The 22,934-nt window shown below is 42.6% G+C and overlaps 1 protein-coding gene across 8 annotated transcripts in view; it reads right to left on the bottom strand.

Moving 5' to 3' along the window:
* The window catches only part of TTC12 (tetratricopeptide repeat domain 12), a 69,511-nt gene that overhangs the window by 24,934 nt on the left and 21,643 nt on the right, over positions 1–22,934 (bottom strand). For 7 of the 8 annotated variants that reach the window (XM_050755508.1, XM_050755511.1, XM_050755509.1 and 4 more), the window contains 8 exons: positions 20,241–20,301; positions 19,599–19,787; positions 18,349–18,418; positions 17,161–17,249; positions 14,648–14,816; positions 8,972–9,064; positions 7,828–7,888; positions 6,920–7,057 (listed from right to left, as the gene is read on the bottom strand). In XM_050755508.1, coding sequence (XP_050611465.1) covers positions 6,920–7,057; positions 7,828–7,888; positions 8,972–9,064; positions 14,648–14,816; positions 17,161–17,249; positions 18,349–18,418; positions 19,599–19,787; positions 20,241–20,301 — 870 coding nt within the window. The remainder of the gene's footprint in view (positions 1–6,919; positions 7,058–7,827; positions 7,889–8,971; positions 9,065–14,647; positions 14,817–17,160; positions 17,250–18,348; positions 18,419–19,598; positions 19,788–20,240; positions 20,302–22,934) is intronic. The other variant, XM_050755514.1, reaches the window with a different exon arrangement.

The raw sequence follows: 22,934 nt of genomic DNA, 5'->3' as shown, positions 1-22,934 counted from the left end.
GTGAGCTGCTGAGACGGGTGATCATTCAACTCCATCAGAAAAATCCTTCAAATCAGGATCAGCCAAGATGGCCGACTAGATGCAGCCAGGTGGAACAGCTCCCACTGAGGAAGAGAGATGACTGACATGCTCCTAACAGATCTTCAAAGGGAAGACGCTGAGAGTAGATGGAGGAAAGATGCAGAAACGGGGCGGAGGGAAGTAACTGGGAACCCTGCATGGGGCTCCTATGTACCAAGGCTTGTTCTTGGCCCCCAAAGGCTCTGGAGGAATGGGTGAATTGAAGTGGCAAAGAGCAACCTAATCTCATCATAGTCCTCTGGAACCCCGGCAGGAGAAATCCCCTTGACCACCACAGACACTCAGTGAGTTGTCAGGGAGAGCTGCTTAGAGAAGTGGTAGGGGTGGCAAGCCAGTTGATGTGGAACCCAGAGGGTTGGGTGTGGAAGCATCTATAGTGGAGCATGGCCAGGGACAGCCATTTCCCTAGGCTCAAATAAGTCCCATAGGAGACTTTAGCCCTCGGGAAATCATCAGACCTGAACTCTGCAGGGTGGTCTTGCCCATCAAACAGGGCCAGTCCAACTTGAGGACCCCTTGCTCTGCTGGACTCTCCTGGGGCCCCAGCCTGGTCACACCTGCTTGCTGAGCAGTCTCGGGGGCCCTGGGGGCCCACACCATAGCTTCTGCACTGGCAGACCATGCCTGACCAGTGGAGAGCACCAGCAGGGTACCCCTATCACCATGCACCAGCCCACATGCTCCCTCTCTACACCACAGCTTCCCCTGGGCCCAAGGCAACTCCCCACATCACTTTGCTGGTGAGTGTCTATCAGGCAGGTTTTGCTTTCCTTGCCCTGCCAGAGCATGGGAGTGCAGTCCTGCCCCTCCTCTTCCCACTGACCACCACTGTAGATGGAGTATTGATGGGCATAGAGCCAGCCAGCCCCACCCCTACCAGCAACTTGCCCTTGTGCTAGCATGGCATAGAGTACAGTGGATCTTTGTCCCTCTAGGAGCAACCTCCTCTGCTTGCGAGGCACAGAGAAGGCACAATCTTCAGCATGACCACACACACAGTCATCAGCAGGGACCCTCTCCCCCAGCTGTGTTGCCTCTGCCATTGTGGCAAACACCTGCAAGGAGGCAGGCACCCTGACACCTGCTAGCACCCTGCCACAGGTCTTCCGCTGCTGTTGGCATGCATGAACAAGTTAAGGTCTCATTATCACCACATTATGAAATTCTTGGGCTAACACCATCCATTGGAGTGTAGTGACCAGAGGTTTGGGATCACCTTGGCTCCCCCATTGCAGTGTATTCTTAACCTAGAGGAGCCAGAAAACAAAGTCAAGGCCCAATACAAGTCCCTGAGAGTTAGAGCATCCAGTCCAGAAATTGAGAGCTGAATACTGACCCCCTAAAATCTTCTAGAAATAAAGCCACTCAGCTGAATCCACCTTATACCACAATAAAACCCTCAAGGTCATCAAATAAGATAAAAGAAACAAATTTATCCAAAGGTCAGCAATCTCAATGATTGACAGTAGAGAAATCAACAAAGATAAGAAAGAATCCACATGATAAACCTGATAATTCAAAAACCCAGATGCCTTCTTTCCTTCAAACAACCACAACACCCCTCCAGAAAGGGTCTAAACCAGGCTGACATGGCTGAAATGACACAAATAGAATTCAGAATATGAATAGGAATGAAGTTCATTGAGCTACAGGAGTGCATTGAAACCCACATCAAGAAAGCCAAAAATCATAATAAAACAATGAAGGAGCTGACAGACAAAATGGTCAATACAGAAAAGAACATAACCAACCTGGTAGAGCTGAAAAACCATACTACTAGAATTTCATAATGCAATCACAAGTGTTAATAGCAGAATAGACCAATCAGAGGAAAGAATCTCAGAGCCTGAAGACAGGCTTTCTGAAATAAGACAGTCAGACAAGAATAGATAAAAAAATAATAAAAAGGAACGCGCAAAACCTCTGAGAAATATAGAATTATGTAAAGAGCCCCAATCTACATTTAATTGGTGTCCCTGAAAGAGATGAGAAGAATGGAACCAATTTGGAAAACATATTTCAGGATATCATCCATGAGAACTTCCCCAACCTAGATAGAGAAGCCAACACTCAAATTTGGGAAATGCAGAGAACCACAGTAAGATACGTCATTAAGAAGATCACCTCCAAGACACAGAATCATCAAATTATCCAAGGTCAAAATGAAAGAAAAAATATTAAAGGCAACTAGAGAGAAAGGTCAGGTTACTTACAAAGGAAAGCCCATCAGACTAACAGCAGACTTCTCAGCAGAAACTCTACAACCCAGAAGAGACTGGAGGCCAATATTCAACATTCTTATAGAAAATAAATTCCAACCCAGAATTTCATTTCTAGCCAAATTAAACTTCATAAGTAAAGGAAAAATAAGCAAATGGTGAGGAAATTCATTACCACCAGACCTGTAGTGCAAGACCTCCTGAAGAAAGCACTAAATATGGAAAGGAAAGACCATTACCAGCTTCTACAAACACACATTGAAGTACACAGACCAGTGTCACTATAAAGCAACCACATAAATAAGTCAGCAAAATAACCATCTAACATCATGATGACAGGATCAAATCTACACATAGAAATACTAACCTTGAATGTAAATAGGCCAAATGTCCCAAGACACAGCGTGGCAAGTTGGATAAAGAACCAAGATCCACTGGTATGCTGTCTTCAAGAGACCCATCTCACAAGCAATGACACACATAGGCAAAATAACAGGTTGGAGAAAAATCTACCAAGCAAATGGAAAACAAAAAAGCAGGGGTTGCAATCTTATTAGTTTTAGATGAAACAGGCTTTAAACCAACAAAGACCAAAAAAGACAAAGAAGGGCATTACACATATTGGTAAAGGGTTCAATTGAACAAGAAGATCTAACTATCCTAAATATTTATGCACCAAACACAGAAACATCCAGATTCATAAAGCAAGTTCTCAGACACCTTCAAAGAGACTTAGTCTGACACTCAATAATAGCAGAAGACTTTACCACCCCACTGGCAATATTAGATCATTGACATAGAAAATCAATGAAGATATTCAGGACCTGAACTTAGCACTGGATCAAATGGGCCTGATGTACATACACAGATTTCTCAAAATGAAAACAACAGAAAATACATTTTTCTCATTGCCACATAGTGCATACTCTAAAATCCATCATATTTGGAAGTAAAACAGTCCTTAGCAAATGCAAAATAACTGAAACCTTAACACTCAAATTGGAAATTAAGACTAAGAAATGAACTCAAAACTGTATAACAACATGGAAATTGAATAACTTGATCCAGAATGACTTTTGGGCAAATAAACCAATTAAGGCAGAAATCAACAAGTTCTTTGAAACTAATGTGAACAAAGACACAACATACCAGAATCTCTGGGACACAGGTAAGATAGTGTTAAGAGGGAAATTTATAACACTAAATGCCCTAACAGATATTCCTAATTAAAAAGTTAGAAATATCTCATGTTAACAACCTACCATGACAACTAAAACAACTAGAGAACTAAGAGTGAACAAATCCCAAAGCTAGCAGAAGACAAGAAATAACCAAAATCAGAGATGAACTGAAGGAGACTGAGACACAAAAACCCATTCCAAAGATCAATAAATTCTAAAGCTGGTTTCTTGAAAAAATTAATAAAATAGGTAGACCACTAGTTAGACTAAAAAAAATGGAAAGGCAGAAAATGCAAATAGACACAATCAGAAACAACAAGGGGGATATCACCACTGACCCCACAGAAATACAAACAACCATCAGAGAATACTATGAACACCTCTCTGCCCATAAACCAGAAAATTGAGAAGAAATGAATAAATTTCTGGACACATACACCATCCAAAGGCTGAACCAGGAAAAAATTGAATCCCTGAACAAACCAATAATGAGCTCTGAAATTGAGTCAGTAATAAATAGCCTACCAACTAACAAAAGCCCAGGATCAGCTGGATTCACAGCTGAATTCTACTAGATGTACAAAGAAGAAGTGGGACTACTCCTGCTAAAACTATTCCAAAATATCAAGGAAGAGGGACTCCTTCCTAACTCATTCTATGAGACCAGCATCGTCCTGATTCAAAAACCTGGCAGAGACACAACAAAAAAGAGAAAACTTCAGGCCAATATTCTTGATTAACACTGACGCAAAAATCCTCAACAAAATACTGGCAAACCAAATCTAGCAGCACATCAAAAAGCTTATCCATCACAGTGAAGTAGGCTTTATCTCTGGGATGCAAGGTTGGTTCAACACATGCAAATAGGTAAATGTGATTCATCACATAAACAGAACTAAGAACAAAAACCATGTGATTATCTCAATAGATGCAGAAGAGGCTTTTGATAAAATTCAACACCTCTTCATGTTAAAAACTCTCAATAAACTAGGTACTAAAGGAACATATTTCAAAGTAATAAGAGCCATCTATGACAGACCCATGGCCAACATCATACGTACGGGCAAAAGCAGGAAGCACTCCCCATGAAAACCAGCATAAGACAAGGATGCCCTCTCCCACCACTCCTATTCAACATAGCATTAGAAGTCCTGGCCATGGCAATCAGGCAAGAGAGAAAATAAAGGGCATCTATATAGGAAGAAAAAAAAGTCAAACTACCTCTGTTTATAGACGGCATGATCCTGTATCTAGAAAAAACCACAGTCTTGGCCCAAAAGCTCCTGAAGCTAATTAACAACTTCAGCAATGTCTCAGGATATAAAATCAACATACAAAAGTCACTAGCATTCTTAGACACCAACAACAGTCAAACCAAGAGCCAAATCAGAAATACAATCCCATTTATAATTGCCACCAAAAGAAAATACCTAGGAATAAAGCTAAACAGGGAAGTGAAAGATCTCCACAAGAAGAACTACAAAACACAGCTCAAAGAAATCAGAGATGACACAAACAAATGGAAAAACGTTCTGTGCTCATGCACAGGAAGAATCAATATTGTTAAAATGGCCATACTGCCTAAAGTAATATATAGATTCAATGCAATTCCTATTAAACTACCATTGACATTCTTCACAGAACTAGAAAAAACTATTTTAAAATTCATATGGAACCAAAAAGAAACCCGAATAGCCAAGGCAATCCTAAGCAAAAAGAACAAAGCTGGAGGCATCACGTTACCCGACTTCAAACTATACTTACAGGGTGACAGTAACCAAAACAGCATGGTACTGGTATAAAAAGAGACACATAGACCAATGGAACAGAATAAAGAACCCAGAAATAAGACCGCATACCTAAAACTATCTGATCTTCAATAAACCTGATAAAAACAAGCAATGGGGAAAGGATTCCCTATTTAATAAATGATGCTGGGATAACTGGCTAGTCATATGCAGAAGATTGAAACTGGACCCCTTCCTTATGCAATATACAAACATTAACTCAAGATGGAATAAAGACTTAAATATAAAATCCAAAACTATAAAAACCCTGGAAGATAACCTAGGTAATACCATTCTACACACAGGAACGAGCAAAGATTTCATGACAAAGACACCAAAAGCAATCTCAACCAAAGCAAAAACTGACAAATGGGATCTAATTAAAGAGCTTCTGCACCGCAAACGAAATTATCAACAGAGTGAACAGACAACCTATAGAATGGGAGAAAGTTTTTGCAAACTATGCATCTGACAAGGGTCTAATATCCAGCATCTATAAAGAATTTAAACAAATGTACAAGAGAAAAATAAACTACCCCACTAAAAAGTGGGCAAAGGACATGAAGAGATACTTTTCAAAAGAAGACATACAGATGGCCAACAAGCACATGAAAAAAAGTTCAGTATCACTGATATCATTAGTAAAATGCAAATCAAAACCATAAGATACCATCTCACACCAGTCAGAATGGCAATTATTAAAAAGTCAAAAAATAACAGATGCTGGCAAGGCTGCAGAGAAAAAGGTACACTTATACACTGTTGGTGGGAGCATCAAGTAGTTCAACCATTGTGGAAGACAGTGTGGCTATTCCTCAAAGACCTAAAACAGAGATACCATTTGACCCAGCAATCCCATTAATGGGTATGTACCCAAAGGAATAGAAATATTTTTATTATAAAGACACATGCACATATATGTTCACTGCAGCACTATTTACAATAGCAAAGACATGGAATCAACCTCAATGCCCATCAATGATAGACTGGATAAAGAAAATGTGGTACATATACACCATGGAATACCATTAAGTCATAAAAAAGTATGAGATTATGTCCTTAGCAGGAACATGGGTGGAGCTAGAGGCTATTATCCCTTGCAGGATAAGAATTAATGCAGGAACAGAAAACTAAGTACTACATGTTCTTCCCTGTAAGTGGGAGCTAAAAGATGAGAACACATGGACACACATAGGGGAACAATACACACTGGGGCCTGCCAGAAGGTGGAGGGTGGGAGGAAGGGGGAGAGGATGAGGAAAAATAAATAATTGGTACTAGGCTTAATACCTGGATAACGAAATAATCTGTACAACAAACTCCCATGACATAAGTTTACTTATATAAGAAACCTGCACATGTACTCCTGAACTTAAAAGTTAAATAATAAATAAATAAACAAATAAATAAATAAATAATTTTTAAAAATTAACAAAGAAAATCCTTCAAATCTCCCCAGGGCGAATGAGACTTGATCTGGGGGGCTCTTTAAGGCCAGCAGCGCATAAAATCCGAGGTTACAGAAGGGAGAAGCCACTGGCGCCATCCAGCACTCACAGAAACAGAATTTCTGGAAAAGCCAGATAACTAAGCAGCAGCTAATGCCCCCGAAGAGGATAAAGACCAATTATGAATAGAAAAGCTAACATACCAGGAGGCTCAAGCAGCCATCCCCAAATTCCTCACAGGCCGCCATGTGTCTTCGGGTGGCAGGCTCAGCACTGAGGTTTCCCATGATGGCAATGCACTGGCACAGAGCTGAGGAGCTGCTTACCTTGGGATCTGTCTTCTAAATGAGAATCGAAAGAAGGCAGAGCCTCAGAGAGCAGGCAAAGGATGCCGCATGATCTCTTGGTGAATTCCCCACTCACCGAAAGGCCCACGAACCAACCAGATAGCTTCATGTCACACAGGGGCATCCCTGGGGTCACACTGGCAACAGGATGGAGGCACATAGAGGGGCAGACCCAAAAGGGTCTTCGCCTAGGGCTTAATCCCAGCTCCTCCATCAACCAGCTGGGAGGACCTGGGCAAATCCCTTCCCTTCTTAGAGGCTCATTTCCACAGCTGTGGCATGCTGGGGTGTGGTTATGCTCTCTAAGGGCCCCTGAAACTTCTAAGGTTCAATAGGGACAGGCTTCAGTTGCAACACACTCTCCAAGGAGAAGCCCTGCCCCCGACACTATTCACTGCCTTATCAGCTCAAATTGCTATACTAGTCTTCCTGACAGGATGACTTCCATTTGGGAACAGCGTTGCACATCGAACTTATTGTCAGCAGGGGACTGATGGAGACTGATGAACTCTATCCACCTTCACTTAAGATGCCACCCATATCCAGCTTTTCCTCCCCTGTAACCAGCGCCATCCATATGCCACCTCCACCTGTCCCTACTGTAGCTGTTTCAATAACTGACAATTGTGTAAATTCCAGCTGTGAATAAATGATTACTCAACTGAGAGACAATAGTTGTTCTGGATTGTAAACTGTGTTTAAACAGCCCCATTCACGCTGCTGAGAGTGTCTGTCACAGAGGGTGAAAATGAGGGTTTGCTCACCAGAACGCCTGTGACTGCAGGGAGAACACCTGGAAGGTTGGCCTGGAACCAGACTTGGAATCTGTCGAGAAACCATCAGCCAGGATTTATTTTTACATTGCACAAACTGTAACATAAATACAGTGTCTCAGATAATTAACGTTGCAAACTCTAGGTCCATATGATTTAGACTGTGCATGGAGAATTCAGAAACAAAAACAGAAAAAAACATGTCACTATGTATGTAATGTGGCTTTAATTTTTCTGAGTCTGGAGAATTGCCTTTGATGTTAAACAACAGATCTCAGATGGTAGCTCCCTTAAGCAGGGGTTGCTGGAATCTCTAGGCTTCTAACAAGCTGACTTACCCCCAACCCCTGCTCTGAGTCTACAGCATGTGTGTGCTGTGCGGAAGGCAAATACCGTGCAAGCATGTTTACCCATCGGAGCCACTGGGAGGGCCTGGATGCATGTGCATCTCCACACGCTACAGCCACTGTTCCATACCCCGGCCCGTGCCAGCTGGCTGGCCTGCCTGTGAACACAAGCAGCTCTCTCATCCCATTACCATCTTTAAGCAAGGTGTCCTAAAATTTGTAAGGAAATTTAAAACACAAGATGCACTTTAAAAAAAAGCTCTTGAAAAATTATGAAAACTAAGACCCTTACTATCATCCCCAGCAGCCAGGCAAAACAAGACAAAACAACACAAAGCCATGGGGCAGAAGGAGGTCGTTACTCATGATGTCACTGGCAACCCCAGAGGCGGCTGCATTTGACTGTTCATTCTTGCTTGCTGGCTCACTGGCTCACTCAGGTTCATTCAACCCGAATTTGCTGGGCAACTCCTACGTACCAGGCACTGATTAGAAGGAAGGAAGGTTCCCGACACTTTGGAGGCTTGCCTACTGTGAGAGGCACTGCTTTAAGTATGCTGCTGCTTCCAAACCCATGGAGGCCCAGGTCAGCCTCTAGGCAGAGTGACTAGAATGGGAGTGGGTGGCCGCAGCCCCCTGGGAGGCATCAGCCCTCCTTCTCAGTGAATCTTGCAATACTCACTTGGAGATTTGGCCTAGCCTCTCTGAATACGGCACATTTTTAAAGATCAGACAGTTCAACAAAGACTGAAGAAGAAATGTCAATTTCTATAAATAAAAAAAATTACCTTTCTTCCAGAGCCAAGTCTGTGAACAGTCCCATAGCAGTGTTGGCCTCCTTATCCGAGAAATCAAGAAATGACACCAGGGCTTCCAATAATCTGCAAAAAACCATAATAACCTCAGAGGTAGCTGTCCTCCAACTAACAACATCCCAACAGGGTAACCTTGCAAGGAAACCAAAAAGCAGTCAGCATCTGGGTGAAATAAGCAGAAAGGGTGCCTTGCCATGCCCTCCTAGGAAGCCTAGCTCCTTGCCCACCCGGAAACAGACACTCTTAAGTGGTTGGCTCCACCACTTAATGTGAATCCCCAGAATGCTGAATACTTTTAACCAAAGTTTATTGATTATCGGACGCCAGCTCAGAAGGAGTTTCTGGGACTCTGCCATGTGACTCTGGCTCAGTCAAGTTCATTAACTTAGATGACATCTAAATGGCATGCTTACTAATCTGCTGATGACTAAAGTGGGAGGGCCCCCTAATAAGGTGGGTGATGGAATAAAGATTTAACAAGATTGTGACAGGCTGCTGAATATATTAGATTAAATTTAATAGGGTTAAGCTCAAAGTCTTCCACTTAGAGCTGGAAATTCTGCATAAGTAACAGAATTGTGAGACCTGGTTTGTAACTGGTTCATATGAGAAATATTTAAGGATTTTTAGCCACTTACAAACACAAAATGAGCAAACAGTCTAACACAGATGCCAAAAACACCTGATACAATCTCAGGCTACCCAAATGGACTTACTGGCACCACGACAATGGAAGTAAGAGGAATTTGTTCATCCAGCAAACTTGCATTAAGCATCTACAAGGTGCTAAGTATACTGTGCTCAGTACTGAGCTCCTGGTCTCCTACAGTGATACATATGTAAATAAATAAGATAAACTGTCTTAGGTGATATGTTAGAAACAGACACGTGTTGAGGGGACCAGAGTCTCGCTGGTGGGAGGTGTGGGGATGGAAGTGAAGAAGCCTTCAATAGATGACACTTCGGTGTCTCTTGAAGTATAGTGTTAGCTATTCATTCGTTTATCCATTTGACCAATCACAATGAACAAGCACTGACTGTGTGCCAGGCATTGTGGTCGGTTCTGGGGTCCTAACGATGAAACAAGAAAATGTCCTGGTTCCAGGCAGCTTGCAGGCCAGTGTCGGGCCCACGGGGACGGGTACAGAGGCATGTCAGGCAAAGCCACCTGCAGTCACAGACTACGTGGGCATAGAATTGCAGGAGCACATTTGGGGACTGCTGGCATGCAGTTAATACTTAGGATGTGAGGGGAAAACAGGGGACGGTAGAGAGCTGGACAGAGCCCAGATCCTGGGGGCCTTCTAGGGCCTGCTGGAAAGTCTGTACTTTGCCCTGTAGGCCCCTGTTCTCCAATGTGTGGTTGGTGGTGGGGGTCTCCGGGACAGATTCCTCAGTCAGTCTGAGTGGGAGGAGGCTCCAGGAGGCTGCTTTTTCATGAAGTTCTCATGTGATTCCTAGCCATTATATTTCTCAGTAATTGGAGAACCAGCCTTACAAGGAAGTTATTTCAGTGAGTTAAGTAGGAAAATAGCAGAACAGATGTGCATTTTAGAAAAATCCCTTCAGTGTACGGTGGAAGCTGGATTGGAGCAGGTAGTACAGGAGGCAGGAATTCAACCAGGGGAGAACTGTGATTGTCCAGACAATAAAGGCTAAGGGACCAGGCTGAGGTAGCAGCAGAGTAAGAAGCACTGTAAAAACACAAAGAGACGCTCACGAAGACCTGGAAGAAATGACTGGAGAGAGTAGAGGAGAACTAGAAGAAAATGAATTCAGGAAATGCTAAGGAGAAAGAGCTGGCAGCATACTATCTTATGGATGTGGTGAGGGAGAGCCAAGTCACTTCCAGGACATTGGCTTAGGCGACTGGATAGGCGGAGATACCCTCTATGAAGACAGGAAATTCAGGTAGATGAACTGGTGTGAGACCACGTTTTGATTTATTAAGTCAATGATACTTGTGGATGTTGTGATAGCAGAAGGGTATTTTCATCTCACACTCAGCAGAGTGAGACTTACACCCTTTGCTTCTTGATGAAAGCCATGGATGGGAAGAGGGACAAGGGTAGGATCCCAGGGTCCCTGACTTGGAAGGGTGATAGCATAGGGGGGCTTGCAAAGGAAACCACAAAGGAATAGCCAGGAGGTAGGAGGGGGGCCAGGAAGGATGGTGTCCTGACAATCACTGTGATAGAGTTTCAAGAAGAGTAGTGATCAATAGGACCAAATGCCACAAGACAGAGAAGGGTGAAGACTTTGACCTTGACATCTTTAAGAAAGACAGATGACAGGCTACCAGACTGGGCTTTTGGGAATATGAACTCCAGTCACCCATATCTATGGTGCTGGATCTATTTAGCCACTTATTCTAGGAGTGGTCTGGAGGCCAAATCATCAAAGGAATGATGGAGGTAACAAGGATGCTTAACCTGAAATATATCAGTATTTTCAGATACCTAAAGTACTGGAAAGCTGGAAGGAGTCTGGGCCTGGGCCTCAATGTATGGAGGCAGAATCAACCCCAGAATAGTATGGGGCAGGCAACTTACGCACAGTGTAAGGAGATAATTTATATCAATCAGAACTGTCCTGAAATGGACAGTTGGCTACCTTGGGAGGTGAGACCCACAGCCTCTCACTAACTGGGGACAGACTTCCTCCACCCAGTCTATTAGCTGCGTTAGTGCCCATCCCGAATCAAATGGAGATAAAAATAATGAAAACTGTTGGCATCTCCCCTGGAGGGCATGATGCACAGGCTGTGTGGGGGTATGCAGAGGACATCTATGCTGAGTGGGGCTTGACTGGATGGTTTCTGAGAGCCCAGGTGACACCGAGCTTCTGCAAATCCCTAACATCTTCAGAAATGGATTCCAGTGTTCCTGCTGTCAAAAACAATTTATTTGTTTTACAGTCAGTTCAGATTCTTCCTTCACCAATTTAAACCTATTTTCTTCGGTCTTGAAAATAAATGCTAATGAACCTGAATAGCACAGATGAGACAATAGCCTAAGACCATCTTGGCTTTGTCCTGAGAGACATAAACAGCTAGCCCCCCTCTCTATGTGACAATGCACACATCCTAACTGGACTCAGCACCTATAGAGGACGGTGTATCCCTTTCTATTTCCTCACATACCCTCTTTTATGGTGGCAGATTTTCTGCTCTGCTGATAAGCAACTGTCTCTGTGAGTGAACCACAGGTCAGAAAACGCTTTCATGTAATCAATAAATGCATGGTTACTTCAGTTTAGGACCCTGAACAATATTCCCTAAGAGAAAATGATTATAAAAATATTGACCCCCTATCATACCATGTGTCAGGCTTGCTTGATGTTAGTTGTTGTTGTTGTTTTTTTTCTATAGCAGATGCTGTTTGCTGGCTAACCCCACAGATATTCTCCATTCCCTTCTATTCTTCCTAACTCTACTACAGAAGAAGCTGGGATCATTTTTTTTTCCACTAGGGGTAGCATGTGACAAAATTCTGTCCAAAGAGAAATAGGCAGTAGCTTTTCTTGATAAAAGGGACAGATCCAGCTGGTGCTGACCCGTCTTAAAGAAGGATGTGAAGCTTGGAGTTGCAGCAAGAGGGAAGGTATGACCATGTGAGGAAGGTCAAGAGAAGGGCACAGACTTTGACCTCGACATCTTTAAGCCCCTGCACCAACAGCTGCTATCTTTAGTCTCATTTTATTAGGTGAAAAAACAAGCCAGGCTTTATTTTGCTTAAGCTCCTTTCGCTCAAGTATTCTGCATAATGCAGCAGAAAAAATTCAACTGCATCACCCCCTGTAAGTGTCATCGTAAGTGAGTGATGCAGATGAGATGCCAGGGCCCGTCAGTGCCTGGGTCACACAAGCAGAGACATGCAGGGAATTGAAGCTCAGTACTGCTTAAGACTAAAACCCAGCACTTCTGACAAAATGACACTGGTCCTTGGCCAGCACACATTCATGCCTTCAACCTCTTCTCTGAGGATAAGCATTGTGGGAGGAATGTGATAAGTGTGCTGCCGTGACGGTCATGGGGCTATGCGCAGCCCTGTCTTGCTTCAAACTGCCTCATTTCATCACTGAGAACCCATTCTGTCTGGTTCAACTGGAGATGCACGTTAAGGAGGCTAGTGGGCATAAAAGTAAAAAGCTGAGGTTTCTCTGACTGTCTAAAGAGAGTAGGCAGGACCACACAAGGTGATCGTGAACGCCACTCTGCGAGACACTGGAAAAATGCACATTGAAACTCAAGCAATTCAAAGATAGCTTGAGGGGAAAAGCCCATGATAGCTATAGCTACATTTACTCAAAGAGACAAAAACAATATTAAAAAAATGCGATGAAGGTATTGAGGAAATGACTGCAGTCATTTGAAATGCGAAATGTGCTTTTGGGGAATTTAAGTCCACTAACAATCTGCATCTGCCGCGCAACCTCAGCTTCAGTGGCTTGCCAAAGCCTTTCCCGGGAGCCACTGCGGCTGCGACTGGGCCTGGAAGGGGAGCCGTAGGCAAGGCATAATAACCACCCTGTCACGGCACACATGGACCTCCACACCAAATTGGACCGTGTGGGAGGGCTCGGCAGGGTCCTAAAAAGATCTGGAAGGAACAGGAGCCAGCTGCAGCAGGTTTGGCTCCTTTTCCTACTGAGAACACAGAGTGGAGCTGGGTCCTCAGAACAGTACCTGGGGGCTAGGCTAGTTGGATGAGATTCCCGTGGTTCCTTGCTATAGTTCTTCCTGCCCCATGAGTGACATGAGGTAATAAAGCTTACCTTGCCTACCTCGCAGCATGAGGGGAGATAAAACAAAATAGCAGTGAACAAAAAAACTCAGAAGGGTAATCTCCTGTTTTTAGATTGTGTGAGAAACATTTATAAAGCAAGTTACAATAATCGCCACTGTTTCTGTTAGATTGAACCACATGAAATGGCGGGCATGCAACCTTTTAGATCTAACAAGTGACAATTTCATATGTTCAAACTAATCATGTAAAGATAAACTGAAAACTTAATAAAAGTAAATAAATGAATAAGTAAAACAAGTAAGCAAAATAACAAATAAATAAATAATTTTAAAATGAAGTAATAAATTATAAAGAACTGGGCGGAATCACTGTGGTTCAGTAATCTTTCTAGAAAGTCTACTTAGGGGACACACATTCTATGCTCATAGTCTTACACTTTGGAAAGACCTCCATTTAACAGTATTCGAAATGTTTTATTTATTCATAGTGCATCTTGTTCCAGAAAGGGTTTAAGGACACATAGAATAAGATAGGATTACCTCAAATAAGAATGAAAGAAGAAAAGGAAGGGTAGGAACAAGGTAGAGATAGGACCGAGGCCAAAGGCACAGAAGCAAGTAACCTATTTTAAGGTGGGGCTCCTCATCTGGCTATGGAAGGGCTGCCATTTGCACCATTTATGGGATGGGGACAAGCCAGTTGCTCAGAAGTGAAACTGTCCATAGTACCAAGTTCAGACCTGTCTCAGAGGTCCTCATGACAGAGCACTCTTGTCAAAGGCTCTTTCTGTTATTGATCCTTCAAGTCACACATCAGAGATATAAGGGGGAGACAGGCACGCCTGAACTTGTCAAGTGATGACACGAGATGTCCCAGGAAGATCCTGCCAGCAGAGGCTTACCTGGTCAGGTCAAGGTGGCTGATGATCAGGCTCCGTCCGCTCTCAGTCTGGGCGAGCTGTAGCAGCAGGGCAAGGCTCTGCTGCCTGATGGCCAGGACCTTGGAGGACAAGAGGGTGGCCAACAGCCTGGCCCTGTCAGGGTGCATCACTAGCACACGCTGATTTTCCTCTGCAAAACACAGGCGTTGTGTGTCTTGTGCGTGCCATCACGGCAATTAAACTAGCTCTGTCACCCTGTCTCCTAATGGGAAACTCAACTGGTGCCCACTCATTTGAAGGCAGGATAATGAAGTGTAAGAGTGTGGATTCTAGAACCAGACTGCTGGGTCTGAATGCCCAGGGGAGTGACCTTACCAGTGCTCCTTGGTCTCCTCATCAGTAAAACGAGGATTATGTTCCTACCTACAGGGACGTCATGAGGATTAAATGAATCAGTACGTGACTGTGCCAGACAGGGACTGGCACCCAGAAATCATCTATGTCATTATTATTGTCAAGCCTCCTTGGTGTGTGGTATCTGGAAACACTAGCAAAGGGAAATAAATCAGTTTAATTGTGGAATGTCTTTAGACCATCAATATTCACACAATGGCTAGAGTGGTCATTTGAGGAAATGTTATCCAGGAAACTAAAATATCACATAAGAGCATTAAAGAATAAAGTGTGCCCTCCTTCCTAGAACATAAGCTCTTCCACGGTGGTGGCAGTAGATTTATCCCCTTTCATCTGCTTCATTTTCTGACCAGGTACATGAATTTGTTTGAAACTGCAGGGTACAGACTGCAGTATGAGGCAAAGCTGTGAAACAGAGCAAACTGGCTCTCAAAGGGGTGGGTCCCATCACATGGACCTCGTTACCCTAGGCTCTCTCCCCTCCTGTGCTAATTGCCCATTTACACATAGCACACAGCATCCAGGAGAAGACACACACCAGGTTTCTGCTTGCCCTGAAAGAGCCGGAGTAACAGGACTGCAGGATCCTATGTGTAGCCCACATATCAAACCATGTTTTCGTTGCAAACATTACATCTCAGTCCCACACTTCACCTATAATTACTCTTGTCCATGTAAGATAGGATCTACTGATTTCTGAAATGAAAAGGTCCTTGTTGATTATATATTTTTTTCTTATACTAGAAAAGTAGCTTGATATAAATAATTCAAACAACACAGAGTTAGTTGATACCCCTCCAGGTAAGCCCATTCCCCAAAGGAGGTATTATTCACCTCTCATATAAATAATGTGTAAAATATACATCCTACCCTGTAATTGGCTTCTCTTCCCCACTCCACAATAGATCACTGACATATTTTCACTTCCTTACTTTTAAGCATTCCCTTGCCCTTTTGAAAAACTGCTTTGCATTTATTGAGTTAGATATATCAAGATTTTATTGACCTGAGACACAGCATTTACATCACAGGTATCTGAAAATATTTTTCAGATGATAAAAAAATGTAACTGTAAGGTTCACAGAAACAATAAATAGGTTCACAGAAATAGAGTAAATAGATGGTTATGTCAGGTTCACACTGAGTAGACATACCATCGCCAAGTCCTGCCTTCCTCACCCTCCTGTAGGGGAGTTTGCAAAAACACTGCCCTAAGCTGGTGCAGGGTCTTACACAGAGTAGCAAGGCACCTTGATGATGATAGTAGTCTGGGCATAATTCCCCTTAATGCTTGTCAGGAAATAGGCCCCCCAATTGTCTAGATTTTCAAGAGTTTAATTTCTTAAGTTCTTGATTCCTCTACTCTACTAAAAAAGAAAAAAAAAAGGCATTATCTCCTACTTAACATCTCAGAGTATACAAACTGCATTCACAAGCTCTATCGCTGGCTCCCCACAGTCGCCCTGTGAAAAGGAGACATAGCTATTATTATCCCCATTTTCAGTGTTTCTGTCCAGTGTCAAACTTTTTCCTATGAAACACACTTCTTAAAAATGACAGAAGTAACTAAAATTTGTATTTACATTGAAGTTACAAAAGAGATTAAGATTATACAAAAACGTAATGAACCCTGGAAGATGCAAATATGCAAAAAGCCTAAGTGTTAGCCCAGTAAATAAAATGCCCGTGGCATTCTACTATCTCAATACTAGACGCTAATTAGTGTCTGAAGATACCGGCGGGGATGACTATAAATCTCAGGATGCTGGAAAGGTACTGTGGTTAGCAAAAAGGAACAATATTTTAGGCTGACAAGAAAAGAAAAACTCCATCTACCTCATTGCCAGTGCACGAACAGAAGTCATGAGTCTGCAAAGAGCAGGAGGAGAGGAGAGAGGAGACCACTCATTATGCTGACAACCTCCTCCCTTCATTGACCTCACCCCTCATCTGTCTACCTTGCTTTTGATCCATAAGCTTTCCTGGAGGGAGCGAGTGTGTGGGGAAGTCTAGACATCAACTCTCCAGGGCCTGGCCTTTGGGGAAGACAGTCAGCCCAACAGCGGACTCCCTTGCACGCAGCGCATTAATGGTGATCAGTGGTGATTACCCAGGCTTACCGTTCCCGCAGCACACTGCTTGCCAGAGCTTGAGAACAGACACACAGACCGTCTCTTCAATTGCATCTTTTCCTGCTGTGGAAAAACACCTAGAATGGACAAAGGAGGGCTATCTTAAAAGTCTGAAAATCAGCCTTGATTTTCTCTTCCATTTGGTTTTATTTCATCCTGAGATTCGCCAAATGCAGGTTTCAGAAAGTATAGTTTTATAATCCAGAGCCATGGGTCACCAGGATCAATCATGGAACCATGAGTCCCAGGCCAAGGACGCGGACTGAGGAAGCCTGGGCTGTACAGAGGCTAGGCAGTGAGCCAGTGCCATGGGTGATGGCTGCACTGGGACCAATGAACTGTGGCTGAGAACACAAGACATGTACTGGTGACTCCAACCCACACTGGTATCCTAAGCCTCAGGAAGCACCAGAACGACTGAAATTAAAATACAGTCACTTTAGCAAACTGCCTCCTACCATACAGGTCTTTCTTCAGATGAAATTATAAATGGGATTGGGCCATTTACATTTATATCACTCTTGATATGATCAGCAAATTCCAAAAGAAGAAATAAACAAATGACAACCTTGCAAAAACTGGTGGGAAAGCAGCAAGAATGATAATTTCTCTGACTTTGAAGAGCTTAGAGGAGCCCTGGGAAGTGCTGCTGTTCCTCTCTCTTAAATTGTTTTTTTTTTTGAGACTGAATCTGGTTGTATCACCCAGGCTGGAGTGTAGTAGCATGATCTCGGCTCACTACAACCTCCACCCCTCAGATACAAGTGATCTTATGCCTCAGCCTCCTGAGCAGCTGGGATTACAGGTGCCCGCCACCATGCCCAGCTAATTTTTGTATTTTCAGTGGAGACGGGGTTTCACCATGTTGGCCAGGCTGGTCTCAAACTCCTGACCTCAAGTGATCCGCCCGCCTTGACCTCCCAAAGTGCTGGGATTACTGGCATGAGCCACCGTGCCCAGCCTCAATTGTTAACTGCAGTGTAACTCCAGCGACTTTAAGGCCAGCACTCAAAGATGTTCGTGTAGTAGCTTTGCACTCCTGGAGAGCCCCCCACTACTGATTGAAGGGTGGTAATGTTCAGAAATGTGACTGTCTATATGCCTCGTGTCTGATTTCATAAGAAGTGGTTATCTTCCCTTGCTTTGATGCTGGGCTGTCTTTATGAACATTCCTACCTTCTTATGACCTCGTTGTCACTGATGATACTAAATCCATCGTGCATTCTGAATAAAGTTTGTTCTGTGCCTGAAACAGATACAGAGAAAACCACTTTAGACTCCCAAACTGGCTGGCTGGTGTCTAGTTGCGACACAGCCACCTGCTAATGAGAAACCTAATATGGAATGTCACGATGCCCACATGAATGGTTTGGCAGGAACAAATCAACTTTACATTTGGAAAAATACAATTGTCAGCAACCTCTCAGTGTCAGAGGCCTCAGTGCCTCTCAGGTAGAGGGACTGTTTAGAGAAGGAGAACAGAGCTGGGGTAGCCACAAGGGCTATCTGCACAGCTCATCATTCTGTAATCTTTAGAGAGCTTCCCAGAGCTGCTTAACCTATGGGAAGTACCAGCATATCCATTTGTTCTTAAATATTTATTTCAAAGCTATTTCCAGGCTCTAGAGAGGAATTTATAATCTCCAAGAAACTGCTAAAGGGGGTATTTGTATGCCCTCCATTGTACACTAAAGAGAAGTCAGACACTCCATCTATTTGTACAAACAACATGCTGTCACTGAGTATAGAGATTATTTAAGCCTTGGTAACAATGTTTACAAGAGCTAGTAAAAGAAAACAGTATGACCCTCATTAGTAGGAGAGCTGATGTTTGCTCTGAAACCATTTTCACATCCTAAGCAGCCATCAGTGTAACTGGGTGAACCTTACAGTTTAACCTATAAAATTCTGTCTTCCATTCCTCCACAGTGGAGGGAAAGTGTGCGAGGTGGTATGGGATGCTTGAGGTGTCTGTGGGGGTATATGTGGAGCACATGCAGGATGTGCATGGGGTGTGTGGAGAAAATGTGAGGGTGGAGTGTGCGCAAGATATGTGGACTGACATGAGTACTTATGGTGTGAGTGTGCTGTGTGCGGTATGTGGTGTGTGCGTAATATAAGGATATATTCAAGTGAGTGAAAGCTGAGCGCATGTGTGGCGTATGTAAGTATATATGGAGGGTGTGCCATGTGTATGTGTTGTGTTGTGTATGTTTCTTACATGTGTGCTGAGTGTACGCACGCTCTGTAAAGAGGACGGAGCAGAGGCGGGAGGACATTCTTGTGCACCCCTTTTAGCAGCTACATTACGAGTACATCCTCAATCAATATTTGCGGAAGAAAGGGAGGGATTCTTGAGGGCAGACCTCTGAACATGTCCCTTCACACTGACAGCACTCGTGAGATCACACACATCTCTGGCTTACACTCCTTTATCATTTCAGTCAGGATCTCAATCCCCCCTGCATAGAACAAGGGGATCTGGTCAGGCTTGGAAAGGGTCTCCAGGAGGTTCTTGGTGTTCACAGCTGTGTTCTTTCCTGAATCCAGCAGTTCATGGGCTTCCTTTTCTTGAAGGTCTGCTTTTTCCTGAAGATCTACTTGATTCAGGTAATCTAGAAAAACAAGAAAGGAAAAGCAAAACAAAACCCTAACAATCAACAATACCACACAAGAAGCAACCTTTTTTTTTTACTTTCTTTTGAGAATGGGAGTTTGAGAAGCATAAAGCATTAAAATAATTAAAACTCTTCTTTAGCAAGGAAAATTTTAGAAACAGTCTAAATCTACAACCAGAATCTTAAACCTTGTTGGAGATTCAAGGGAGTCTAAAAGTGTCTAAGGGAGGATGGTGTAGAAAATGAAGAAGGCAAATATTAATATTTGCAAGGGATTACAGCAAGCAGAGGAGCAGAGTGGGCCAGTTAACACAGAAGACTGAACTGTGCAGGAAAGAGGATCCGCTGCTGCCTTGTGGCCAAGAGCAGTGAAAGCACGGAAGGCATTCTAAGGCAGGAGGCAGAGGGAGGTGGAGTTCAGACAAGGGGTCTCAGCAGGAACATACTCACCTTTCACCTGGGTTTGCAGCTTGGGGTTTATTTCTAAGATCTTCTTATAACACTCTCTAGACTAGAAAAAAGAAACAAGACCTTGAAGAGTGGTTGGGGTAAACGTGATTATGAGAAAGACAATGGGTGTCATTGGGCTTGGCTGCTTCATTATTTTCTCCACGCCTCCTCCTGCTCCCAGTGCAGGAGGCAGGCACAGGAACACAGTGTGCATTTGACATTTTGTTCAGGCTTCTCCAGTTCTAGGGGGCAACAGGTATTATTTCAAAATTCGTTTTAAAGAAACAGTGTTGTTAGATGCTCATGATGAAAAATATCCAGTCTTAAATTCTTGTGGATCATGTCTGTCTGGGATAGAAATAATCATAAAGTAAATGCAAAACTTAGATATGGTATTTGCACTGAGAGAGCACAGAAGGCTGTCAGATATGTCCATAGGGAGTTAGGAAAAAAATGAAACTAGAGGCAATGTTGACAGAGACTCGGGAATAGGAAAACAGAACTGCCTAGTTAAATGTACAGGCTGTGAAGAGAACCAGTAAGGGATCCATTTATTGGCCACATAAGAGTCAGCTGGAAAACTCAAGAGTGACAGCTTCTCATTGAGGAAATTGCTAGATAGAAAGTTACTGGAAAAATGAAGATTCTAGTTCATGGGATTCCTGGGCTTAGTGCTGTATTTCTCACAGGAATATAAGAACTGCCCAGAGTATAATCTAACCAGTCACCTAGAGAAAAAGCTCAGAAAAAAAAAACACCCCAAAAGAAACAAACAAACAAACAGTTCTGAGATAATCTTGAAGGTTCAAAGTTCGTCTAGAAGACTAGAGTTAAGAAACAAACTGAAGGAAAAAATAGCACATTAAAGTAGAGAATGGTGTCGCAGGAATAGAAGTCTATACATCAGAGTGACCCTGTATCCAACTTCTCTTCAACCCTAGATCTAACCTAGCAACAATTTTTGTTGGCTTCACTGTCAGTAAGTATCCAAAATCCCATCACTTCTTACCACCTCCGTCACTACCAACCTGGTCCCCATCATCACCTCTTGCTTGGATGTTTATTGCAATAGCCTTATCACTCGTTCTCTGTTCTTATCTTACCATGCCGAAACACATGCTCGGTCTAGCAGTCAGAGTAATCCTTTAAAATATAAGTCAGATCATTTAATTCCTTTACTCAAAATCCTCCAATAAAGCTTGAAGATCACTCAAAGTAAAAGCCAAAGTCCTTTGAAAAGCCTGTAAGGCCCTATAGGATCAGCCCCTTCCCCACCATTATCACCTGTTTGACCTCATCTCCTGTTGCTCTCCTCTTGCTGGCTGCATTCTAGCTATCCCTCCACCAGGAATTTATTCCCTTATATATCCACATGGTTTGCTCACTTCACTCCCTCCATTCCTTTAGAAAGCCTTTTCTTACCACTCTATATAAAACCAGTCTCATCTTTACTGCTTCCTGATTTATTTTTCTCAGTACTACATACCACTATCTAACATAGTGCATGTAATGTACTACACATCTATTTGATTGTTTTTTGTCTCCTGGTCACCCTTACCCCAAGGACATGAGTTCCATGAAGCCAAGGGCTTTGTCTAGTTTCACTGATGTATTCTTTATTGCCTGTATTAACAGTGTCTGACACATAGAAAGCATGCAATAAATATCTGCTGAATGAATAAATTGAATGAGTAAATAAAAATTGGTGGACACGGAAAGATTAACATTTCCTTTATTCATATTTCTTTTATTTAGCTTCATTACAATAAGCCTGCATTACATTTACAATTAAAATCCAACAAACTTTTAAAAAATGTATAATATGAAGCAATTTATTTTAAAGACATATCTTATAAATGGAAAGACATCCTATGTTCATGGATAGGAAGACTTAATAGTGTTTAGATAGCAGTACTTGCCAAATTGACTTATGAATTCATGTAATACCCATCAAAATTCCATCCGGTTTCTTTGCAAAAATCGACACAATAATCTTGAAGTTCATACAGAAATTCAAGAGCACCAGAATAGCTAAAACAATCTTGAAAAAGTAGAGGAACCAAGCTGAAGGACTCTCACTTCTCAACTTAATACAAAGCTACAAAAATGAAGACACTGTGGTACTGGCACAAGGACAGACATGTAGATCTATGGAATAAAACTGGAAGACCAAAAATAAACCCATGTATTTATGGTCAATTGATTTTTGACAAGGGTGCCAAAATCACTCAATGGGGGAAAGAATGGTCTCTTTAACAAATGGTTCTGGGACAAGTAGACATCTACATGAAAAAGAGTGAAGTTGAACCCCAGCCTCACATCATACAAAAAATGAACTCAAAATGGATTAGAGATAGCTAAATTTAAGAGCTAAGCCATAAAACTTTTAGAAGAAAATATAGGTATACATCTTCCTGACCTTGGATTAGATGATCATTTCTTAGATATAACACCAAAATCACAAGCAACCAAAGAAAAAATAGGTAATTGAGGCTTTATCAAACTTAAACATTTTTGTGCTGCAAAGAACATCATCAAGAAAATGAAAAGGTAATACAAGGAGTGGAAGAAAATATTTGGCAATCATGTATCTGATAAGAAACTTGTATTCAGAATATATAAATGACATTTACATCTCATTATAAAAAAAAGAAATTTCTCCAAAGAAAATATATAAATGGCCAATAAGCATAT

This window comes from Macaca thibetana, chromosome 14 (genome assembly GCF_024542745.1).
Source record: "Macaca thibetana thibetana isolate TM-01 chromosome 14, ASM2454274v1, whole genome shotgun sequence".
Lineage (NCBI taxonomy): Eukaryota > Metazoa > Chordata > Mammalia > Primates > Cercopithecidae > Macaca > Macaca thibetana.
The sequence above is the reverse complement of the archived record's forward strand: the minus strand, read 5'-3'. Positions and strand labels throughout refer to the sequence as shown.